This window comes from Chionomys nivalis, chromosome 10 (genome assembly GCF_950005125.1).
Source record: "Chionomys nivalis chromosome 10, mChiNiv1.1, whole genome shotgun sequence".
Taxonomy (NCBI): Eukaryota; Metazoa; Chordata; class Mammalia; order Rodentia; family Cricetidae; genus Chionomys; species Chionomys nivalis.
In genome coordinates, this window is record NC_080095.1 from 78,128,331 (window position 1) to 78,147,323 (window position 18,993).

The 18,993-nt window shown below is 37.9% G+C and overlaps 1 protein-coding gene across 11 annotated transcripts in view; it reads right to left on the minus strand.

Annotated features, from left to right (window-relative positions):
- The window catches only part of Dgkb (diacylglycerol kinase beta), a 592,477-nt gene that overhangs the window by 390,793 nt on the left and 182,691 nt on the right, over positions 1-18,993 (minus strand). For all 11 annotated transcript variants that reach the window (XM_057782585.1, XM_057782593.1, XM_057782590.1 and 8 more), the window contains 4 exons: positions 12,042-12,159; positions 9,611-9,699; positions 9,416-9,532; positions 1,830-1,928 (listed from right to left, as the gene is read on the minus strand). In XM_057782585.1, coding sequence (XP_057638568.1) covers positions 1,830-1,928; positions 9,416-9,532; positions 9,611-9,699; positions 12,042-12,159 — 423 coding nt within the window. The remainder of the gene's footprint in view (positions 1-1,829; positions 1,929-9,415; positions 9,533-9,610; positions 9,700-12,041; positions 12,160-18,993) is intronic.

Sequence of the window (18,993 nt, forward strand, 5' to 3'; positions counted from 1 at the left end):
CATCTGTCATAGTATGTGAACTCAGTAAACAGGCACAGTGCTACTACATTAGATAATAATAATATACTAGATGTGTTGGTGTGAATACAGGATGGAACTTCCAGGTTATGGTCAACACAGAAATAAAATCATCCAGAGATGTAGGATCTCATTAGGAAGAATAATAAATGTGTAAAACATTGACACAAGAAGCCAAACACAAGTGATGCACCAATATTTGGCAAAGAGACATCACAACCCCTGGAAAGATGACAAAGGAAGAGTTCCAAGAAAAATCAAGGACAGGATGAGGCATAATAAAAGTCACTTAAAGGTAGATAAAAGCTTTCCACTGAGAGGAACATGTTTCAGAATAGACCATAGTGTGATGATTCAATGACAAATGTTGAGATACAAATCACGATAAGCACCTTACAAATATTTGATGATAGGAAATAACTTTTCAGAATCAAAAGTATCCAAATAAAGAAACGAAAATCTTTTTCTAGATTGTTAGAAGGCAGGAATATCCATGTAACACATGTTTCGAAACTGTCAGTTTCCCAAAGAAAGGAGTGATGGAAAATTAAGACCGAGCCTCATGATTGACATTCTGTGACCCAGCCTGGCCAAAATAGCCCTCGCTGAGCTGGGTATCCCACCTGAATCTTGATGACAGAAAAACAAATCAGGCTTTCTGTGGGAATCAAAACCTGATGTCAAAGACGAATTTAAATCAGGAAAATTACAATATTTTTAAAGAAAAAATTGTAAAAATTCTATAATCTCCCTATAAGATAAAGATAACAGTAAATTAACTTAAAATCTAAAGTATTTATGAATCAATATTTATAAATAACTGCATTTATTACATATGTTCAACAAATATTATATTGAGAGGAGAAACTGAAATTAGTTAATGCTGTCTTCTGTAATATGAGGATATTTTCTTTTCTTTTAGTAATTTGACAAAGAGTTCCTAATGATTTTGTAAGTAAAGGTATTTAAAACACCATCAGTATTTTGCAGATAATAACAAAATGAATCATAAGTGGGTGAGAATTGAGTAATTTGATTAATTTCTCAGTTGACCTTTACAAAAGTATTTGTCTAATATTTCTTAGTTGTTGTATTTTTGTTATATAAAACCAAAGTTCCAGCCATTTAGTTCCTGTGTTGTTTTTGAAAATGAGCTGTGTGTTATGTAAAGTAGTTTGTTTTCTGAAGTGGCTTTCCGTTTAGAAACAATTTCATATTCTGAAAATTGTGAATATTGTCTTTGAATGTCTGTTTTTATCCTTATTAAGATTCTTCTCAGAATTCCCTTCATTTTTCATTTCTATATTTACTTAATTAGGTTATTAATCAGCAGGTAGTATAATTTATTTTTAATATTAAAAAACAGTGAGAAAGCGTAACATATTTCAAGATCTGTGTCATCACCTCAGGTAGCCTCTGACCTAAAGAAGAAACTTCAACAGTGTAGGCAAAGAATGTGCATTTCTTGCAAAAATGCCCACAAGAATAACTTCATTATTCTGGGAAGCCAGGTCTAAAAAATATGTAAAATGTAGAAGCGTTCTGCCCATATAATTTCTGCTATGTCCAGCATGACTAAGAGACAACTGCCACGTCAGCTTCAGTTTGAGCATGTTTGACCCCACTGTGTTTGTACACCAAGACAAAGCCATGAGCAGAGGTTTCTGCTCAGGAGGGATAATGTAGGTAAGACTGACAGCTTTGCCTTAACTAATGAAAAACATTATTTCCAGAAATACTTATTGCTATAGTGAATATAGATATGTTCACAATATCCACAAGTGACATGCAAATGATAAGAACAAACTCACCAATACCACTGGACAGATTGTGGTGGGTGGTAAAATATGGTCCTTCAAAGGTCCACAGTCACATTCAGGCTTCAGATGAGAAGCACATTTATTGTGCAGCTAGGAAAGGAGAAAGGGATAATATCAAGAGCGAATTGTAACTTAGATACAATAATACGTTAAAAGTGTATTACAAGATTGTACAAAAGGAGGCTCAAAAATTTACTGCAAAATTTATACCTAATGATCTTGCTTTCTTTGACAAACACAAATTACTGACTGTTCCAGTGTTCCCCTGCTTATCTTTCAGCATAATCTTGAAACCACTGTGCACTGTGGATGCATTTTTTTTTCTTTTTGACCCTCCTGCTTTCTCAAAGTCATTCCAAAGTGCACAGCTCAGTATGGGGCATAATTGATCCCATCATTAGTTTTAACTTTGTAATTCAATATGTAAATGTAACCTGAGATTCATCTCAGTAGGAGCAGGATATAAATAAAAGAAGATGATTATGATTATAAAAGTGTGTCTTTATATTGTATTTACCAGAACGACATTCAGTTAGCATGTAATCATATAATGTGATATTTATTTTACAATATGTATGAACCTTACTGATATTTTTATCAACTCTGATCACAGTTTAATTTCAAGTTATTTATGTAACATAATATATTAAGTAGTGATGTTTTTAAATCAACATGATGGTTTGATCAGTCAAAAATTTGATAAAAAATAATTCTTGTTCAAAAATATTTAGAATATTCTTTCTTTACCATTTTATATAAATTTAGTATAAAATATTCATATTTCAAGAAAATTATATATATATTTTAATAGTACCACAGTGATTTTTAGTTGGCAACTCTTTTCAGAAGGCCACTCCTTTTACCCTTAGTTGTATTAACTTTTCCCATAAGCAGTTAATAAGCCTCTGAGTATAGGCTCATTGTAGGTCCATTGTTGGTGCTGGATGCTACATTGGAGGAGGATTCCTTCTGTTCTATGTTCTAAAACAGAGTTCAAGTGGTTGTACTGTGATTAGTGCCCATTAGGCTGTATTATAGGAAATAAAATATCTTTACACATCCATCTGCACTTAGCATCTCTTTTTCACAGTAGCACATGAATGCCTCTATAGAAAGGTGGGGCAAGCATCTTCTTAGGCACTGCTGACCTTTGCCAAGAGATAGGAGGCACTAAAACAAAGAAGCAACCGAATCCCTGTGTTCAGTAAACCTATACTCCGTTTGGGCAATAAAAACGCAACTTCCTTAAATTAACTCTAAAATATATTGTTAGTTTATTGGAAATTATTCTCATAAAATAAACATGGTCCTGGATATTTGGATGCACTGGTAATTTGCTGTCATGTGGGAGGTGAATGGGATCTACTCTGAACAATGTATAAAAGTCAACATCTTAACTCCTGATACCAGTGAATGTGAAGCTATTTTGCATATAGAGTTTATGTTAATATATACTAGCTAAGACATGCCCAGGCTGGATTTGTCTGGGCCAGATTCATTGATAGGAGGCCTTCTAGGGAGAAGGACTCTGGACCAGGAGATACCAGCATGATGGGAAGCCTACATGTGAGAAGCCAGGCTGTCTTTAGGAAGCTACACCCCAGACTTCCAGAAAGTGTTAGAAACTAGGAGACAACAAAAGAATCTTCCCCAAATCCTGCCGTGGGCTTATGGCCTTGCTGACATTGTTACATCAGAATTATTGTCTATCGGGTGATAAGAAAACAGATGTACGTTGTCTTAAACCACCTAGCTTATGGCGTTTTGTTATAGGAGCTCTATATGGAAATACAGACGCTATAAAAAATCCCAAGGCAGATCCTGTGTCTTAAGGCTCCTCTGGATCCTTGGATGAAAATTTTATTCTCTGATAATGTGGAAAAAAACTTTAAACTTGAGGGTCAAAAGCTCAGAACATTCTGATAAGACAATCCTCCTGTGTGCGTGATGAGACTGAATTGGAGTTTTCCTCTTTGTGATATTCTAAAATGACATATATTCACGCAAAAAAGGAGCACCACTCACAGGCATCATTTCAGTCTCAACTCCTTTGCCCCTGCATCTTATGTGTTTCCAATATAAAATGTAAATCAAAAAATTAGTGCCTAAATTTTATATTAAGGCTTAAATGGGGAAAAAAAACACCTAAGAACTTAGAAATAATCAATAGATAAGGAGTCAAGGATGAGCAAGGGTACAGCTGCCAATAGCTCCCTTGGTATACTGCCCTTATAGACCTAACTAACCCTCTATGGTATTTTCAAGTTTAACTGCTACAATGTCCTATTGTTCTGATTTTTTTTTTCTGGGCAACTTGGAGCAGTTTTAAAGCATCATCACGTGGCAGGGTCCATAACTCAGTAAGTATCTTGCCTGTTAGTAATGTAGAAATGTGTACTAACAGGAACTTTACTTAAGAAAGAACTCTGTGTTAGCTAACAGTGTACTGGAATACCTTATGTTTTAAAGAAAACTATAAACAGACATCTCGAAAATATATTCTAGTGGCTGTTTATTGCATGATATTGTTTATAGAGAGAAAGGGCAAAGCTGTGGGCAACATATAAAAGCACTGACCATTTTTATGATCTGAGTGTCAAATTGTGTAGCAGATGGCACTGATGCATCCCCTTGCTCAGAAATGTACCTGATGACAAAACAGAAACTAGGAAAGCAAACCAAGAAAGAGCTGGAAACCAAGGTTAGCAAATAAAAAAAAAAAATTGTGCTATGTTTCGTGTAAAGCTAAAATTCTCTAAACAAAAAGAGTCTACTAAAAATACAGGTATCAACAAACTATAGTAGAATTCAATCAAAATTTTCTATAGGTTACTGGTAACACTGTGTTTTCTGAGCAAGAGTGTATATGTCTTTTCAGAAGAAACACAAAGGGAAGGTTGTTACTATCTATTACCAACGAAAAAGTTTCTGGCATTGGTGCTGTTTCTTAAACACAGTGTTTACAATTCATATATTAGGAGACATCTCTAAATTCATAGATGGACAATATTTTGAGACAGACCCTTAGAGAACTAATTTGAACTAGATGGGAGTGTGAAAGGATTAGCAACCCTACAATAAAACAGAAGAAAGCTGAATAGCAAATATTCATCTTGTCTTGACATATAATGTCATCTGTTCAAGTTATAAATCAGAAAAGTTTTTTAATATTACATATCCCTCATTCTGGAAGTCCCTAACCTCCAGAATATAAGAAACAGATCCCTTTAATTGAAAATTACCTATGTTGTAGCATTGTGTGATAGTGATACAGTCAGTTAGAACAGCCTGCTGCCATGTTATTCCATGGGCCAGAATGTACAAAAGAGACCCAGTGTCAGCAAGATGCCAAGGATTGTTGACTGTCTTCAAGGACACGGGCCAAAAGAAACCAAGAGCAGAGACCCTCAGGTCTTCCATGAGGTTATAAATAAACCAGAGCACATATGCATCCTGCCCTTTGAGGGACATTTTTAACGAGAATAGTTCCCACCTTAAAAGTCCTTTCAAAAATGTGGTCTCCAACTATCTTTGCCTATTTTTTAAAGATGAGACAGAAAAATAAAGTTTTTTTTTAATGTGCTCAGAAACTCTCTTAAAGGGTAACAGATACAGGCTTACATCTAGGAAAGTCATAGAATGTGAACCAGCTTCTCTTGGACTTGAGTTAAACACTTGGAAATATTTTCAATCTGACAGCTCACAGTAGCACCTAATTTAGAGCCAGCTCTATGTTTATTAGAAAAATCTGTCTCAAGTTTGGATAAAAAGGAGTTTGAGTGTGAGTGTGTGTGTGGTATGTGTGTGTGGTGTGTGTGTATGTGGTGTGGTGTGTGTGTGTGTGTGTTTTGAAGTGGAGTTGATCTATGAGAGAAGTGGAGTGGATAGTAGATAAAGGGAAGAAAGGAAAGAAAAATATCTATTAGAATCTAGAGATTCATAAAAGAAGGAAATTAGTCCTTATGAACAAAGCTCAGTGGCCTAACTTGAGGAACTTTGTTGATTAGTTAACACTTCCCCATGACATTAATATTTTACAAATTTGAGGTACTTCCTGGATGATGGCATTTTCTATAGAAAAAAATCTTCCTATGCTTTGGAAAACTTACAAATCAAGAGCTCAATCTTTTCATTAAAAGTAATTCCTTATATTGTTAGTCATTTGAATGTATAAAGTAGGAATTTTCTTATTAATCTCAAGTAATTGTATCAACCTCACATCTTAGTGATTCCCTCCTGACAAGGCATCATTGTGCTCAATCAAGAACAGTTCAGCAAACAGAGTAAACACCGTGTCAGGAACATCCTCAGCAGATGTGACAGGCTTGGAAGTGGGATCTGAACAGTGTCAGGACATAAGCAAAAATACAGAGGTGAGTATTTTCCTGGTTCAAAAGCACAGAAAATACTTGCTCATGAGGGAGATATAAATTTTCACTGTTTTTTCCTAGGCCTTTACTGATTTTCCTTGCTAAGCAAGGAGCTGTTAAAGACATAAAGCTCCATTCTTTGAACTTAGATGTACATCTACAAGATGGTAGGCTGCAACAAAGTATCAAATGCAGTGAGGTTTCATGACTGAGAAATGCAGATGGGAACCTTAGTCACTGATCTTTCAAACTTTACTAAACTATCAGACGCAATTTCAGAATTGCAAAATATTTTGAAACAAAATTCCAAGAGGAAGTGCATTTGAAACTCAGTATCTAATGCTAAGAAGACCAGCGTATTAGGAGTTCTGGTGAATCTGAGCACTTCCTCAAAACTCCACCCTCTATCAAGAACCTCCAATGACTAGAGAACAATGTGTGACATCAACCTGTAGCACGGGAGGCAGATAGACTCAGCAATGTGAGCCTGAAGAAATGAAATGACTGGAGAATTGTCCATGTTTTCATTTATAAATAAAGTTTAAAAACTGTGAAGAAGAAAATATTATCATCAAAGAAAATATCAAGTGAAATACAGAACTAAAGTTGGTTCCTAGTAGGCATTTAAGATAGTGCAGCCCAAGGAATGGTAAGCATGAAATAAGAGGTGGAATTAACCATGGCCTTCCCAGGGATTTCTCAGCAGAAATCCAGTTCTAATTGGGGAGTCGGTAGGGCAGGAGAGTGGAAGAATTCGTGCTTCAAACTTAAGTCTGAGCTTTGTGGAACTCAAAGTCAAAATGAGGTAAGTGGCGGGGAGGCTGCATGTATTATCATGGAATTATTATACATTGCTGAAGAGGGCGTAGTATAGCAAACTAGTAGTTTCAAAAGAATTTTCTGGTGGTGGTACAGAAGCCTACATCAGAGAAGTACCTTCTGTCAGGGAAATGAGCCAAGAGATTCTTACTCTGATCTAGTTGGGATGTGCCGAGAGCTTGCGCTAAGGTTGGGAATGTGAAGTCAAAAATCTCAGATCTGGGAGAGATATTTTAAGAAAGAAAAGTGAGGGCTTAGCAGCAGGCTCTATGAAGAAGATAATGTGAAAGACAAGGAAAAACTGGCTTCTAGCTACCACAGTGAGGACATGCCCATGCTGTGATTAGCAGCCCAAGCGGTCGGGTAAGAGCTGAGTGGTTGCTCTTGAGAATGCAGGTCTATGACCTTGGCAGGAAAATTAGTGATGCTTGGAACCACACAATTACCTAAGCTCTTTAAAGCTGCAAGTGCTATTCTGGCTAGGAACGGGCAGTTTCCAGTTATAAATCTTCCCAAGATGAGACATAAATATCATGAAACCCACTCATGGGGTGTCCCATGGACACTAGGGTTGGCATTAAGCACCCTCGCCAAATTTCTCCTATTTTACACTGAGTTGATACTCCACAAGCCTTTGCTAAGTATATGCTCCAATTGTAACTACATCTACCCTGACCTTTGACCCACTTAATCCTTATGCCAATCTTATGAGAAAGGTGTTGCAACTCCATGTTACAGTGTGGAATATTATATGCAACACACTGACTCAGCACAAGGAAACAATGTTTGCAAGTTTGCAAGTTTGCAAGCGATTGCTCATTTTAATAATCTGGTTTTCTCCGGTCATGGTTTCAAGTAAAACAAAATATGTAATGGCTTTTTGACGAAATCTTGAAGCAGCCATGCTTCATCCTTCAATCCTGTGTACAGATAATCCCTCATGGAATGAACTCACGCGGCCCTTTACACAGTTCCTGATGGACAGCGCCATGTCCCTGTGCTCTCCTGGTTCCCAAAGAGTGCAGATGTCATTTAGCTCTTTAGAGATCTTTCTCAATAGGCCCCATTATTTGAGAGAGCAGTCTTGTGTAAAATTTTCATAAAGTATCTTAAGGAAAGCTATGAACAATATTGAATACATATTCTGTCAGCTAACTACAAGATAAATTAATTAATTAAAGTTTTCTTACTGTTGTTGAAAATTAAATTTCTGAAATGAGTGGAGACTCATTACATTTGAAATGTAAGTCAACCTTTTTTCCTCACTATTCTTTGTGTGTGTGTGTGTGTGTGTGTGTGTATTTAAGAATACAGTTTAACATGTAGGTTTGAGAAGAACCTTATAGCTCGACAAAAACAAACAAACAAACAAAAAAAAAAACCTGTGTATATATCCCAGTGGCCTCTGCTGTTTATTCTGATAAAGAAAAATTGTTAAGAACGAAAAGACCAATATGCTATTCTGTGGAAAGCAAACAAAAACAACAAAACACCCCTCGAGGCTAATAAATAAAATAAATAAATAAATAAATAATAAAAATAAAAAGAGAAAAGTTTGTTTACACTACATTTCAGAAATTAAACAGATAGTGGGATCATCTGATAACTGTTTTTATTCCAAAGATTTTTAAAGCTCTTTGACAGTAAACTTGATAGAGTCTAGAACTCACAAAAGACCTTAATTATTACTATATCAAAACCTTCTGGGTCCCAGTTCACAATGTACTTACAGGAAATCAATTCGCTTGGGAGAATGGTTCGATTTCCCAAGAAGCAACGATGCCCAAATAGAAATGAACCCCTTCACTTTGCCCACTTTTCACTTGTGGTTTCTGATTGCTTTCTTGGAAACTTCTAGAACTCTGTGGGACCATATGTGAAAACCGTATAAACATGCCAATGTTGGGAGCAGTGAGACCCCAGATCCTGAATTTCTAGTAATCCCCTGATCTGAGTGCCTACAGCTGCTCTGAGCACGAGACCTTCAGGAGTTCCTGATGGCAGGAGAGTGGTTTCTGGTGGGTTTGGCTGGGGCATGGCTATCTCTATATACTCTGCCCCTGAACACAATAAAGGGGCATTCTTGGGAATTCAAGGATGACCCGTGTCGCTGTCTCTCTGTCTGTGTGTGTCTGTGTATTTCAACCTCCAGGCCCCTTGCTCGAAGCTCGCGAACTGGGTAATAGCGCACAGAGCGCAGACATGGGGGCGCGGTGCGCAGGTCTCCACCGAGATATCGGCATGCCAACTCTAAGATAAGTCCTACAGTTTTGGCGTCTGTGGGGACAAATTTAACCCTCGGGCAGATGATATAAGAAGCCCTAAGATTTCAGCTGATTTAGTCTAACCCTGAAGCCTTCCAGGCCAGTGATGTCATGCATTACTCACTGTGATCTGACACCAAACACAGTGCAGCCCCGTCAGGCCTTGGTAACATTTAACTGTTTTGTGGCACTTATCACACTTGGTTGGACAGTTGCCTTCAACCCAATAATGGTGCATGACCTAGAACAGAAGAAGAATATGTTGGTAAGAGGAGGTACCCGTGGTGACATATCTAGAAACCCATGTTGCCAGACTTACATCTGTGTTCTTCTTGGACTTCACATAGGTCTTGATGCAGGAGGGAGGGGCTCTGGCCACACAGCGCTCATGAACTGTGTACTTGCAGACTGAAAGGAAACAGGTACTCAGTGTCAGAGCTGACCCTGGTCCTGATTGCAGTTTTATGAGGGAGAATGACATTAACAGAACCTCATTTCACATCCACAGCTCCCTAATCAATCCAATCAGCCACAGCAAGGAAAAAAGTCCAAGTCGGCTGTTTTTATCATGGAATACAAAAAGGCCAATTAGTACAGGAAATAGTATGCATATGAGAGACCGAGGCTCCTCCATCATGGCATAGCAGGAAATGCTTAATTAAATCAGTCCTCGCTCAAATCCTTCACAATAATTCCCAGATGACAAAAATATTAAAGACAAATTGATGGCTGCCAAATGGCTTGGTGTCATTCGCTAGAGGGAAGAGATCTATATTTCACAAAGTATAGGCACGAGAGCAGCTGGCAAGCATGGCCGCCAATGCCTGTGCATTATACTGCTTTGTACATTGACTTATCTCTGTGGGAAAAGACAGAGTTTTCTATTTCTAGAAAGTAGACCTCATCATCCATTCCCGGCACTCAGGGAAGTTCATTTTTCATTTTCATCATGCTATTGTTTCTCCCAAACAACTAACTTCACGAGGCAATCTATGGTGCTAGGAAACAAAACTTGGCACTTATATGCAAACACATATACAGGCACAAATACCGGTAAATTATGTATATGTGTGTGTGTGTATAGATAGACAGATAGACAGATAGACAGATAGATAGATAGATAGATAGATAGATAGATAGATAGATAGATGTTCTTTAAGGTGAAGGCTGACTCCCAAACTAATGGCCCAGAGTTTATCAATATGTAGAAATTTATAAAACTAAACAGGTGATCACTTTAATAATCTCCTTCTTGGATTATGAATGAAATGCCTATAATGCTCATAGCATTTTATCATAATAATACTCTAAAACATCCTGTCTGTGATGTTCATGCAAGAACCGGGAGGAACACATACTGTCCTTTTCTATTATACCACACCCCGTCTTTGAAAGTTGTCTGGTTTAAAGCAATCAAATCTGTCCTAAAATGTTTACCCCCTTAAAACAGTTACAGAAGTTCTAAAGCGAAGATTTTGTTTGCTTTTTTCTTTTGTTTTTGTTTTCAGACATGGAGAAAGTTCAAGCATATCTGAATCTTCCACAGTGGCCAACAGAAATGTTCCTCATATGTGATATGTGACAATGTGTTATGCAAATTTAAAAAATCTTAGTGATTAAAAATTATATACATTAAGTGAGGGTTTTTTTAATGCACCTATAGAAATAAAATTCTGAAGCACAATACAACACAGAAAAGAATGTGGCTGAACTGTTGGATCAATGGAGAACACTCCTACCTCAGAGAATACCAACTTTATTTTCAGGTAACAATGCGATAAATTAAATAAATAATAGACAATTGTATTAATTAACTAACACTGATAGCACATCCACCCTCTTAGCAAATCTCTAACTGGTAGAGTGGATTTATTAGAATAAAATTAATCTTGTCAGACAAGGGAGCTGAAATTAAAACAAAAATGACTTGTGATGCCTTCTATTTCTATAGCTATGCAAAGCAGATGAAGACTTTTCTTTATGTAAACACAATGTGTCAGGGAGTTGGGGAAATGGTTCAGCAGGTGCAGGACTTGCCAAACAAAGACTAGAGTGCAGACCCTAAGAATTCACTTTAAAAAAGACCGTTTGTCTCTCATAGATGGTGGAGACAGTCTCCCAGGAGCAGAATGGTTAGCTGGACTAGCTAGATGTGGGACACTAGGAGAATCTGGGTCAGTACGTAAGGTTCAAGAAACCGCGGAAGTCAGCCGTGGACTTCCACATGAACACATGCTCACACGTGGGAAAACACACACGCACACACACACACACACACACACACACACACAGAGAGAGAGACTAAAACATAAAGACTTGAATTTGAAGCTGCATTTTTTGATAACTTGAATGAACAAAATCCATTTCTATTCATTTGATCTAGGTCTTTTGTTTTAAGACCTGAATGAATCTTCTCACCTTGAAAAGCTAATTAAAAATAAAGTGGGTAGCATGTGGGGTGAATATAAAATATAATATAAATATGATGTAAGTAAGAGAAACCAGTGAAAGATGTCTAAATATTTCAAGGAGAGACAAGAAACACGAAAACTGAACTACAATAGAAAGAAATGTCTGAGAAGTTGGAAAGTATCGTTAATTCCTTCTGGAAGGACTGAGGGACTACAGGGAAATACACATTATAAGCACCACGGCTCGGCTCGGGGGTATGTCACACAAACAGGGCGCTTGCATGCACTCAGTTTTCACTCAAGCAAGGTGATGACGTCACGGAGAGCCCGAGTACTCACAGGAGCAGCAGAGGCCCTGCTTCCCCACACCGATCAGCATGTTCAGGCAGAGATTGCAGTAGGCAGGCTTGTTAAAGTGCTTGAGTCGCCACACATGCTGTCCATCATCCTTCACATTCTGCACAGGACGGGAGAGAAACAGATTCCACTTAATGAAATAAACAGTAGAATCTGCAAGTGCCAATAAAGCTCAGACTGGACCCAAGCGTCTGAAGACAATCTGTTCCCTCCTCTCTACTCCCTACTTTACAAGATCGCCACTGAGACACTGGAAAAACAAGTGTGCTCTAGTCTGATGAGACACCACCAACGTCTCTGAGATGGTGTAACAACCCATGACATCTTGTCTCATGTCAACAGCGTAACAGCACCACCGCCACCACCAGGACCTTCCAAACAGAGCTCTTCCTGAACACAGGGAGTGCCTGCTTTGCCTTTGAGTAACTCATAGCACGCAATTCCACAAACAAACAAATAAAGAGAAAGATCTAGTGCAAGCCCGGAAAGTGGAGACATGTAGAAATGGTTAATTCACCGTTTTGTTGGGAAAAACAGAATTCAGAATGAAATCAGGTTTTGTAACGAATGAAAAACGGGGTGCAAAATGTAATGTTTGCAAATCAGACATGGTGATTCTAGGGCCTCACCAGCTGATCTCTAAGGTAATCTTAAAGAATACATTCTGCATTTCCCTAAAGTAAACTTTTATAATGTATTCTGCATTAAATACTAATGTGGATGAAGAGGACAAAGGCATAATTATATAACCATTTCTTTACCTGTCTTGTAAAACAGTGATTTATTTTTCTCCATAATGAAAGATGGTAAAAGTATAAATATTATTATCACTTTTATAACAATCGTGGTAGTTACATGTCACAATAAACCCCATGTTTACATTAATTCACAATTTTAGTAAAGTGCTATATTGTTTTACTATGCTAAGTATATAACATTTTAACAACTAATAGCATTTATCACATCCATATTGGTCAAGATTAAAATAACACAAATTTACAGGATGCTACTCCATATTTAAGTCCCTGCAAAAGCTACAAAAATATTGCATGAAAGTATCATGTTACCATCATTTATTACCATCATTTTGTATATTATTAACATACCCTTCATATCTCATTCTCAAATTTGTGTGAAACTGAATTTTGGAATTACTGATAGATATTCTATCAACAGTGACATAGTTCATAATTTCTCAAGTTGTCAAGAATACATAATTCTTACACTGAGTCCCCAACTAGTATCTAAGTATGTATACTGTATTGGGAATCTATAAAGAGATAACACAAGCATTTTTATTAATAATAAATATTAATAGTAATGTTTTTAACTACTCTCTCTTACCACAGTGAGAGCTAGGACACTGATTTATAATATCCATAGTAACTTATTCTCACATTAGAATGAGAAATGTCAAATTTGCATCACAAGTTGAAGCATTAATGAAAACACTTCCTGGTAGGTACTTGTCGATGGGCCCCTTGAATATTTTCAACTTTTGAAGGCAGAAGCACTGCCTTGTTTTTGTCCCAGGAAGACATTTCAGACACAAGTGACTACCCAATACCTTGCACAATAGAGAAGCAGCTCTCTCCAGAGGCGAGAACAGGCTCTGTCCTTGCTAATGAAGACAGGCTGAACAGACTTCTGTCCTACACAGAGACTTGGTTTCCCAATCCAAGGGACCAGTCTCTGAGTTGAGTACAGCATTTAGTTGACTCACATCCCTTAATCTCCTTAGAGGAAGGGAGAAAGGCAAGCCAACTGAGCTGCGAAATGCCTATTCCTTGGTTTGCTGTAAGTAATTAAGCCAGCTGTGTCTGGCTCAGGGCGTCTCATGTTCTCTGGTACTCGGGAACTATAGAGAGTTGATCCATTACCTTCACCACCAGGTTAATACCAGACCTTTTCCAATTTCTCATCAATATTCAAATTTGTCTTTTGGATAAGGGACTGGGAAGCTCTCAAGGAAAACAGTTCTGAGAGGAGGTAGATTATCCATTATCATGGATACCACATCAGGAGAGAAAATTTTAAATATTTTTCTACATAAAAAATAAGTTTCATAGTTATTTCTGAGTCCAGGACTGGTTTGAATATGTTGTCATAATTTTAATAGCTCTAGAATCTAAATGGGATAATACATGTTTATATTTGCTATATTTTATGATCTGTATTTTTATTTACATCACATTAAAAGAATCAGACATCTTGATCTAAAAGTATTGCTATGAGACTGTCGATTTTTGATAATCTTTGAAAGTAGTGGCACATTGCTTTAAGACATTTTCAAGTAAAAGGAGAGAGGAAACATCCTAATTTTCATATGTTTTGCTGTTTTTGTCCTCCCTGTCATTTCATTTTAAGCGACTGGCCATTCCATGTGAATAAGCCTCATCCTGTTGAAGAGCACATATGGACGAAGTTAGCTGGCATTTTCCTTATCAAAAAATAAACAAGTCTGAACGTGGGTGTTCTGTCAATCAGAACACTTAGCCATGTACAGGCTGCAAGTGATGCACAAATCTATTACCCGGGCATAAAATGAATTACCAAAAAAAAAAAATTAAATAGCTTTATAACTCTTAGCCCGATGCACTGCCCCAATATGCCAGAGATGAAATATGTATGTGGCTTCTTTCAGAGAAGAAATTGGAACCAAGAGCCAACTCTTTGTCGTAGTGCAAATTGCACCCAAGCTCTCTGGATTTTCGTGTCTTGTCTTGTCTTATTTAGATTGTAAACTTGGTAGTTGAGAGAGAATCCATCTCATCATATCAGAAGAATGTATTCCTATTAATGCTTTTATAGCAAATAAATATTTGTTATCAAGAAAGGAATTGGCATTTTTTTTTAAAAAAGAATGAGAAGAGAATCTTAAATGCCTGAATTCTGGCCCATGATGAAAATGTGAAGATACTGTCTCACTTTCCTTACTACTTCCTTGTCTGATAAAATGAGGGCACCCACTTTCCCTTCTCAGGCCATAGTGTGAGGTTTCATTATACAATACCTGTGAAGTTAATTTAGCTCCTTGAAGACTGGTGTTATATAAACAGCAAATATTATTACCATCAGAGGGTTGAATTGTATAACATCCAAACGCTTCAGCCCAAATAATTAAAAAGGCTCTTCCTAGGTCCACTGTACTTTATTTCATAAAATATTGCTTTTTCTCCCCTCTTCCCTGTACTAGACACAGGACTGTTCCACACCTATGACAGGGACGACTGTTTGATGGAGGAGGGTCATCTTTCTATCTGTTGCTTTCATTGGTTAATTAATAAAGAAACTGCTTAGCCTCTGATAGGGTAGAATTTAGATAGGCGGAGTAGACAGAACAGAATGCTGGGAGAAAGAAGCCAAGTCAGGCAGTCGCCATGATTCTCCCACTCCAGACGGACGCAGGTTAAGATCTTTCCTGGTAAGCCAGCTCGTGGTGCTACACAAAATATTAGAAATGGGTTATTAGATCAATATGTAAGAGCTAGCCAATAAGAGACTGGAACTAATGGGCCAGGCAGTGATTAAAAGAATACAGTTTCCATGTAATTATTTCGGGTAAAGCCATGCGGGCGGCCGGGTGCCGGGGACGCAGCCCCGCCGCTCCTATTACTTACAACTGTTCAGTGATCCCTGTAGTAGTCCACCAAAGGAAGGGTTCTCAGCACATTCCTCAACCTTGAGTTTTCTAAAATTCAGACAGATGTGGGAAAATAAAAAAGGAATGCCCTTTGGTTTTGCTGTTATTTGCCTGTTTGTTCTACAGTTCTTGGAAATTTTAGTGTTTTTCTTTTTTTTTTCCCTCAGCTTTTCTCAGGACAGAGACACTGATCAAATGAATTAGGGTCACTCTAAATGGTAATAATTTCCCAAAGATTCTAAAGAGATATTTTGCAGACATCCCAGGCCAAATCCCCCTTGATCGCAAATCTCACCAAGTTCCCTGAATACATAGAAGAGTGCGTGCTGCAAGTTACTTCCGTTGTTAGAGATCATTACAGAGTTTTGTATATTTTGTTCACTGTCTATAAGTTATATCACTGTAATAAAAGCTGTTCCCTTTGAAAAGAAGTTGGACTTCACTAAGTCTGGGTGAAAAGAACTCAGGAAGATATATTAACATATGGGTAGAGTCAGATTTGGTTGCTAGTTTTTAGACTGTATTTCCTGTAGTCAGAACAGGGCCCATTCATCCAGAAGACTCCAATCAAAGTATGTACCATATCATACTATGTACTAATATGATAGTTTTCTTTAATAACCTGTCATGGAATCCTGGATCTTGTCTGGTTTTGCAACTCCTTCACATTTGATCCATGTATAGAGAATGAAAAAATATTCCCAACAAAATTAAAAATTTTAATTAAAATGTGAATATTGTTTTTTTTTCCAATATGATTTAGTTTAATCAAAGCACATCACTGTCTGTCACTCATAAATCGCAGCAGGGAAGAAATCACTTCTTTGCTATTCAGTCAAGCAAAAGTATGAAGAAAAATGTGCCCTTAAACATTCTTAATCTAATCCATAGTATATACTACATATAAAGACTAAACACCATGTTTCTTTGAAGCCATGTAGTGAGATGAAACATTCCCTTCAAATGCAACTCAGGTTAAATGTGGCCACATCATATATAATCAGAAAGTTGAGGCTCTTCCATCTAGGTCTATTTTGCTAAATGGTCGTGTAGGGAGATTGCCTTCTAAATATCTATGTGCATATCTGTCCAGCAAGATTGCTTGAAACTGCTGTCAGAGACACTGCGATGCAGAGACTAATAACCAGTCAGTGTTCAGAATAAGTAACTAATGTGCTCAGGCCCAGATGGGACATCTTTATCCCTGCCATGCCAAGGCTCATTGAGCGTCAGTGAGGAAGAGGAAGTGGAAACAGTGTAGGAGCTGGTGGATGAGGGTGGGGATGCTGTCTTCTGGACATGATATGCACAATACACTTAGAAACTCACTGCACATGTAGTTATCTGCTCAAGATCCACACGTGTCAAGTCAGCCAAAATCAGGTATGGAGAACGGAGGTTCATGAGTCTCATCCTTAACTGGAATGAATGCTCTTGGAAGCCGAGACCTGCTAAGGTAATACTTCTCAACTTTCCGAATGCTGTGACCTTTAACACAGTCCCTCATGCTGTGGTGACATCCAGCCATAAAATTATTTTTACTACTACGTCATTGCTATAATTTTGCTCCTGATATGAATCATAATGCAATTATCTGTGTCATCTGATGGTCTTGGATGACAAAGAGGTCATAACCCACAGGTTGAGAACCATTGTGCTAAGGAGAGAGAATCATTTTTCTGGACTGTGACCGCTGGCTTGTTACCCATGCTCCAGTGAGTGGCCCTATACCCGTGTATATGTGGGTTGCTCTAAATGGAAATGTAGGTGAAAATTGAGGGTGGCAGGGGGGAGGGACATGATCACCTTTTGTTGCGTATAGGTATGAAATTCTTAAAGAGTAAATTTAAAATAAAATGCATTTATTCTGTTTGTTTTTATTTTTGTTTGTTGTTATTTTTGTTTTTTGTTTATTTTTTTGGAGGGAGACAGCATCTCACTATATAGCCCTGCCTGACCTGGAACTCTCTATGTAAAGCACGCTGGCCTCAAACTCACTGAAGGTCTCACTCTGCCTTCTGAGTGTTGGGGTTAAAGGCCTGTGCCGCCAAGTCTGGCTAAAACAAAATAATTTCTTAAGAGGAGTTAAAGTTTCTTATTTCAAGCAAACAACTGTTTAGATAGGTCATCCTATTTCATGACAAGATAATGAAAACTCTTCATGATTACAGAGACCAACATTGGAGCACTGGACTGAAGTCTCACGATCCAAAGGAGGAGCAGAAGGAGAGAGAGCACGAGCAAGGAACTCAGGACTGCGAGGGGTGCACCCACACACTGAGGCAATGGGGATGTTCTATCGGGAACTCACCAAGGCCAGCTGGCCTGGGTCTGAAAAAGCATGGGACAAAACCGGACTCGCTGAACATAGCAGACAATGAGGACTATTGAGAACTGAAGAACAATGGCAATGGGTTTTTGATCCTATTGCACATAATGGCTTTGTGGGAGCCTAGGTAGTTTGGATGCTCACCTTACTAGACCTGGATGGAGGTGGGTGGTCCTTGGACCTCCCACAGGGCAGGGAAACCTGATTGCTCTTTGGGCTGAGGAGGGAGGAAGACTTGATTGGGGGAGGGGGAGGGAATGGGAGGTGGTGGCGGGGAAGAGGCAGAAATCTTTAATAATTAAAAAATAAAAAAAAATAAAAAAAAGTGTTTTTAGTTAAAAAATGTATATGTTATTATAATGTTAAGACTATAGATTTCAGAACTGAAGCATTCTTATCTCTTGGATCTAAAGGATTGAATGCTTAACTTTTGAAGTGTCAGCAAAGAGCAGACTGTTAGGACTGCTTCTCTTCATATTTCTAGAGAGCTTAACTGCCTATCACAAACTAGACTGTCAGTTAATGAAAACCAGGTTGACTAGCAGTCAGGAGGTAGCTCTGCTCCTGTTCTGGTCTTCCTGTTAATTGTGGCATCTCGCTGTAGTTATCCGGTGTTGCAGTGTTCATACACTTACACACCTTTCTCTACTTCTCAAGACTAATTGAAGGTTAATTGACGTTCTTTTTGTTTGTAAGACGTAAAATCAGAGTGATGGGCCTACTGATGCACACCTGTAACACTATAGCACTCAAGGGCCTGAGCTAGACGATCTTCTTAAGTTTGAGGAAGGCCTGAACTGCAGAGTGAGACCTTACAAGTAAAAACAAAAACAAGTCAACAAACAGAACAGTAGCAGATCAGATCAGATCAGAATCTGACAAACTACGGCACTGGTTAAATCTGCCTAGCCATTTGCTTTTAGAAATAAAGTTTTATTAAACCACAGCTTTGGTCAATCATT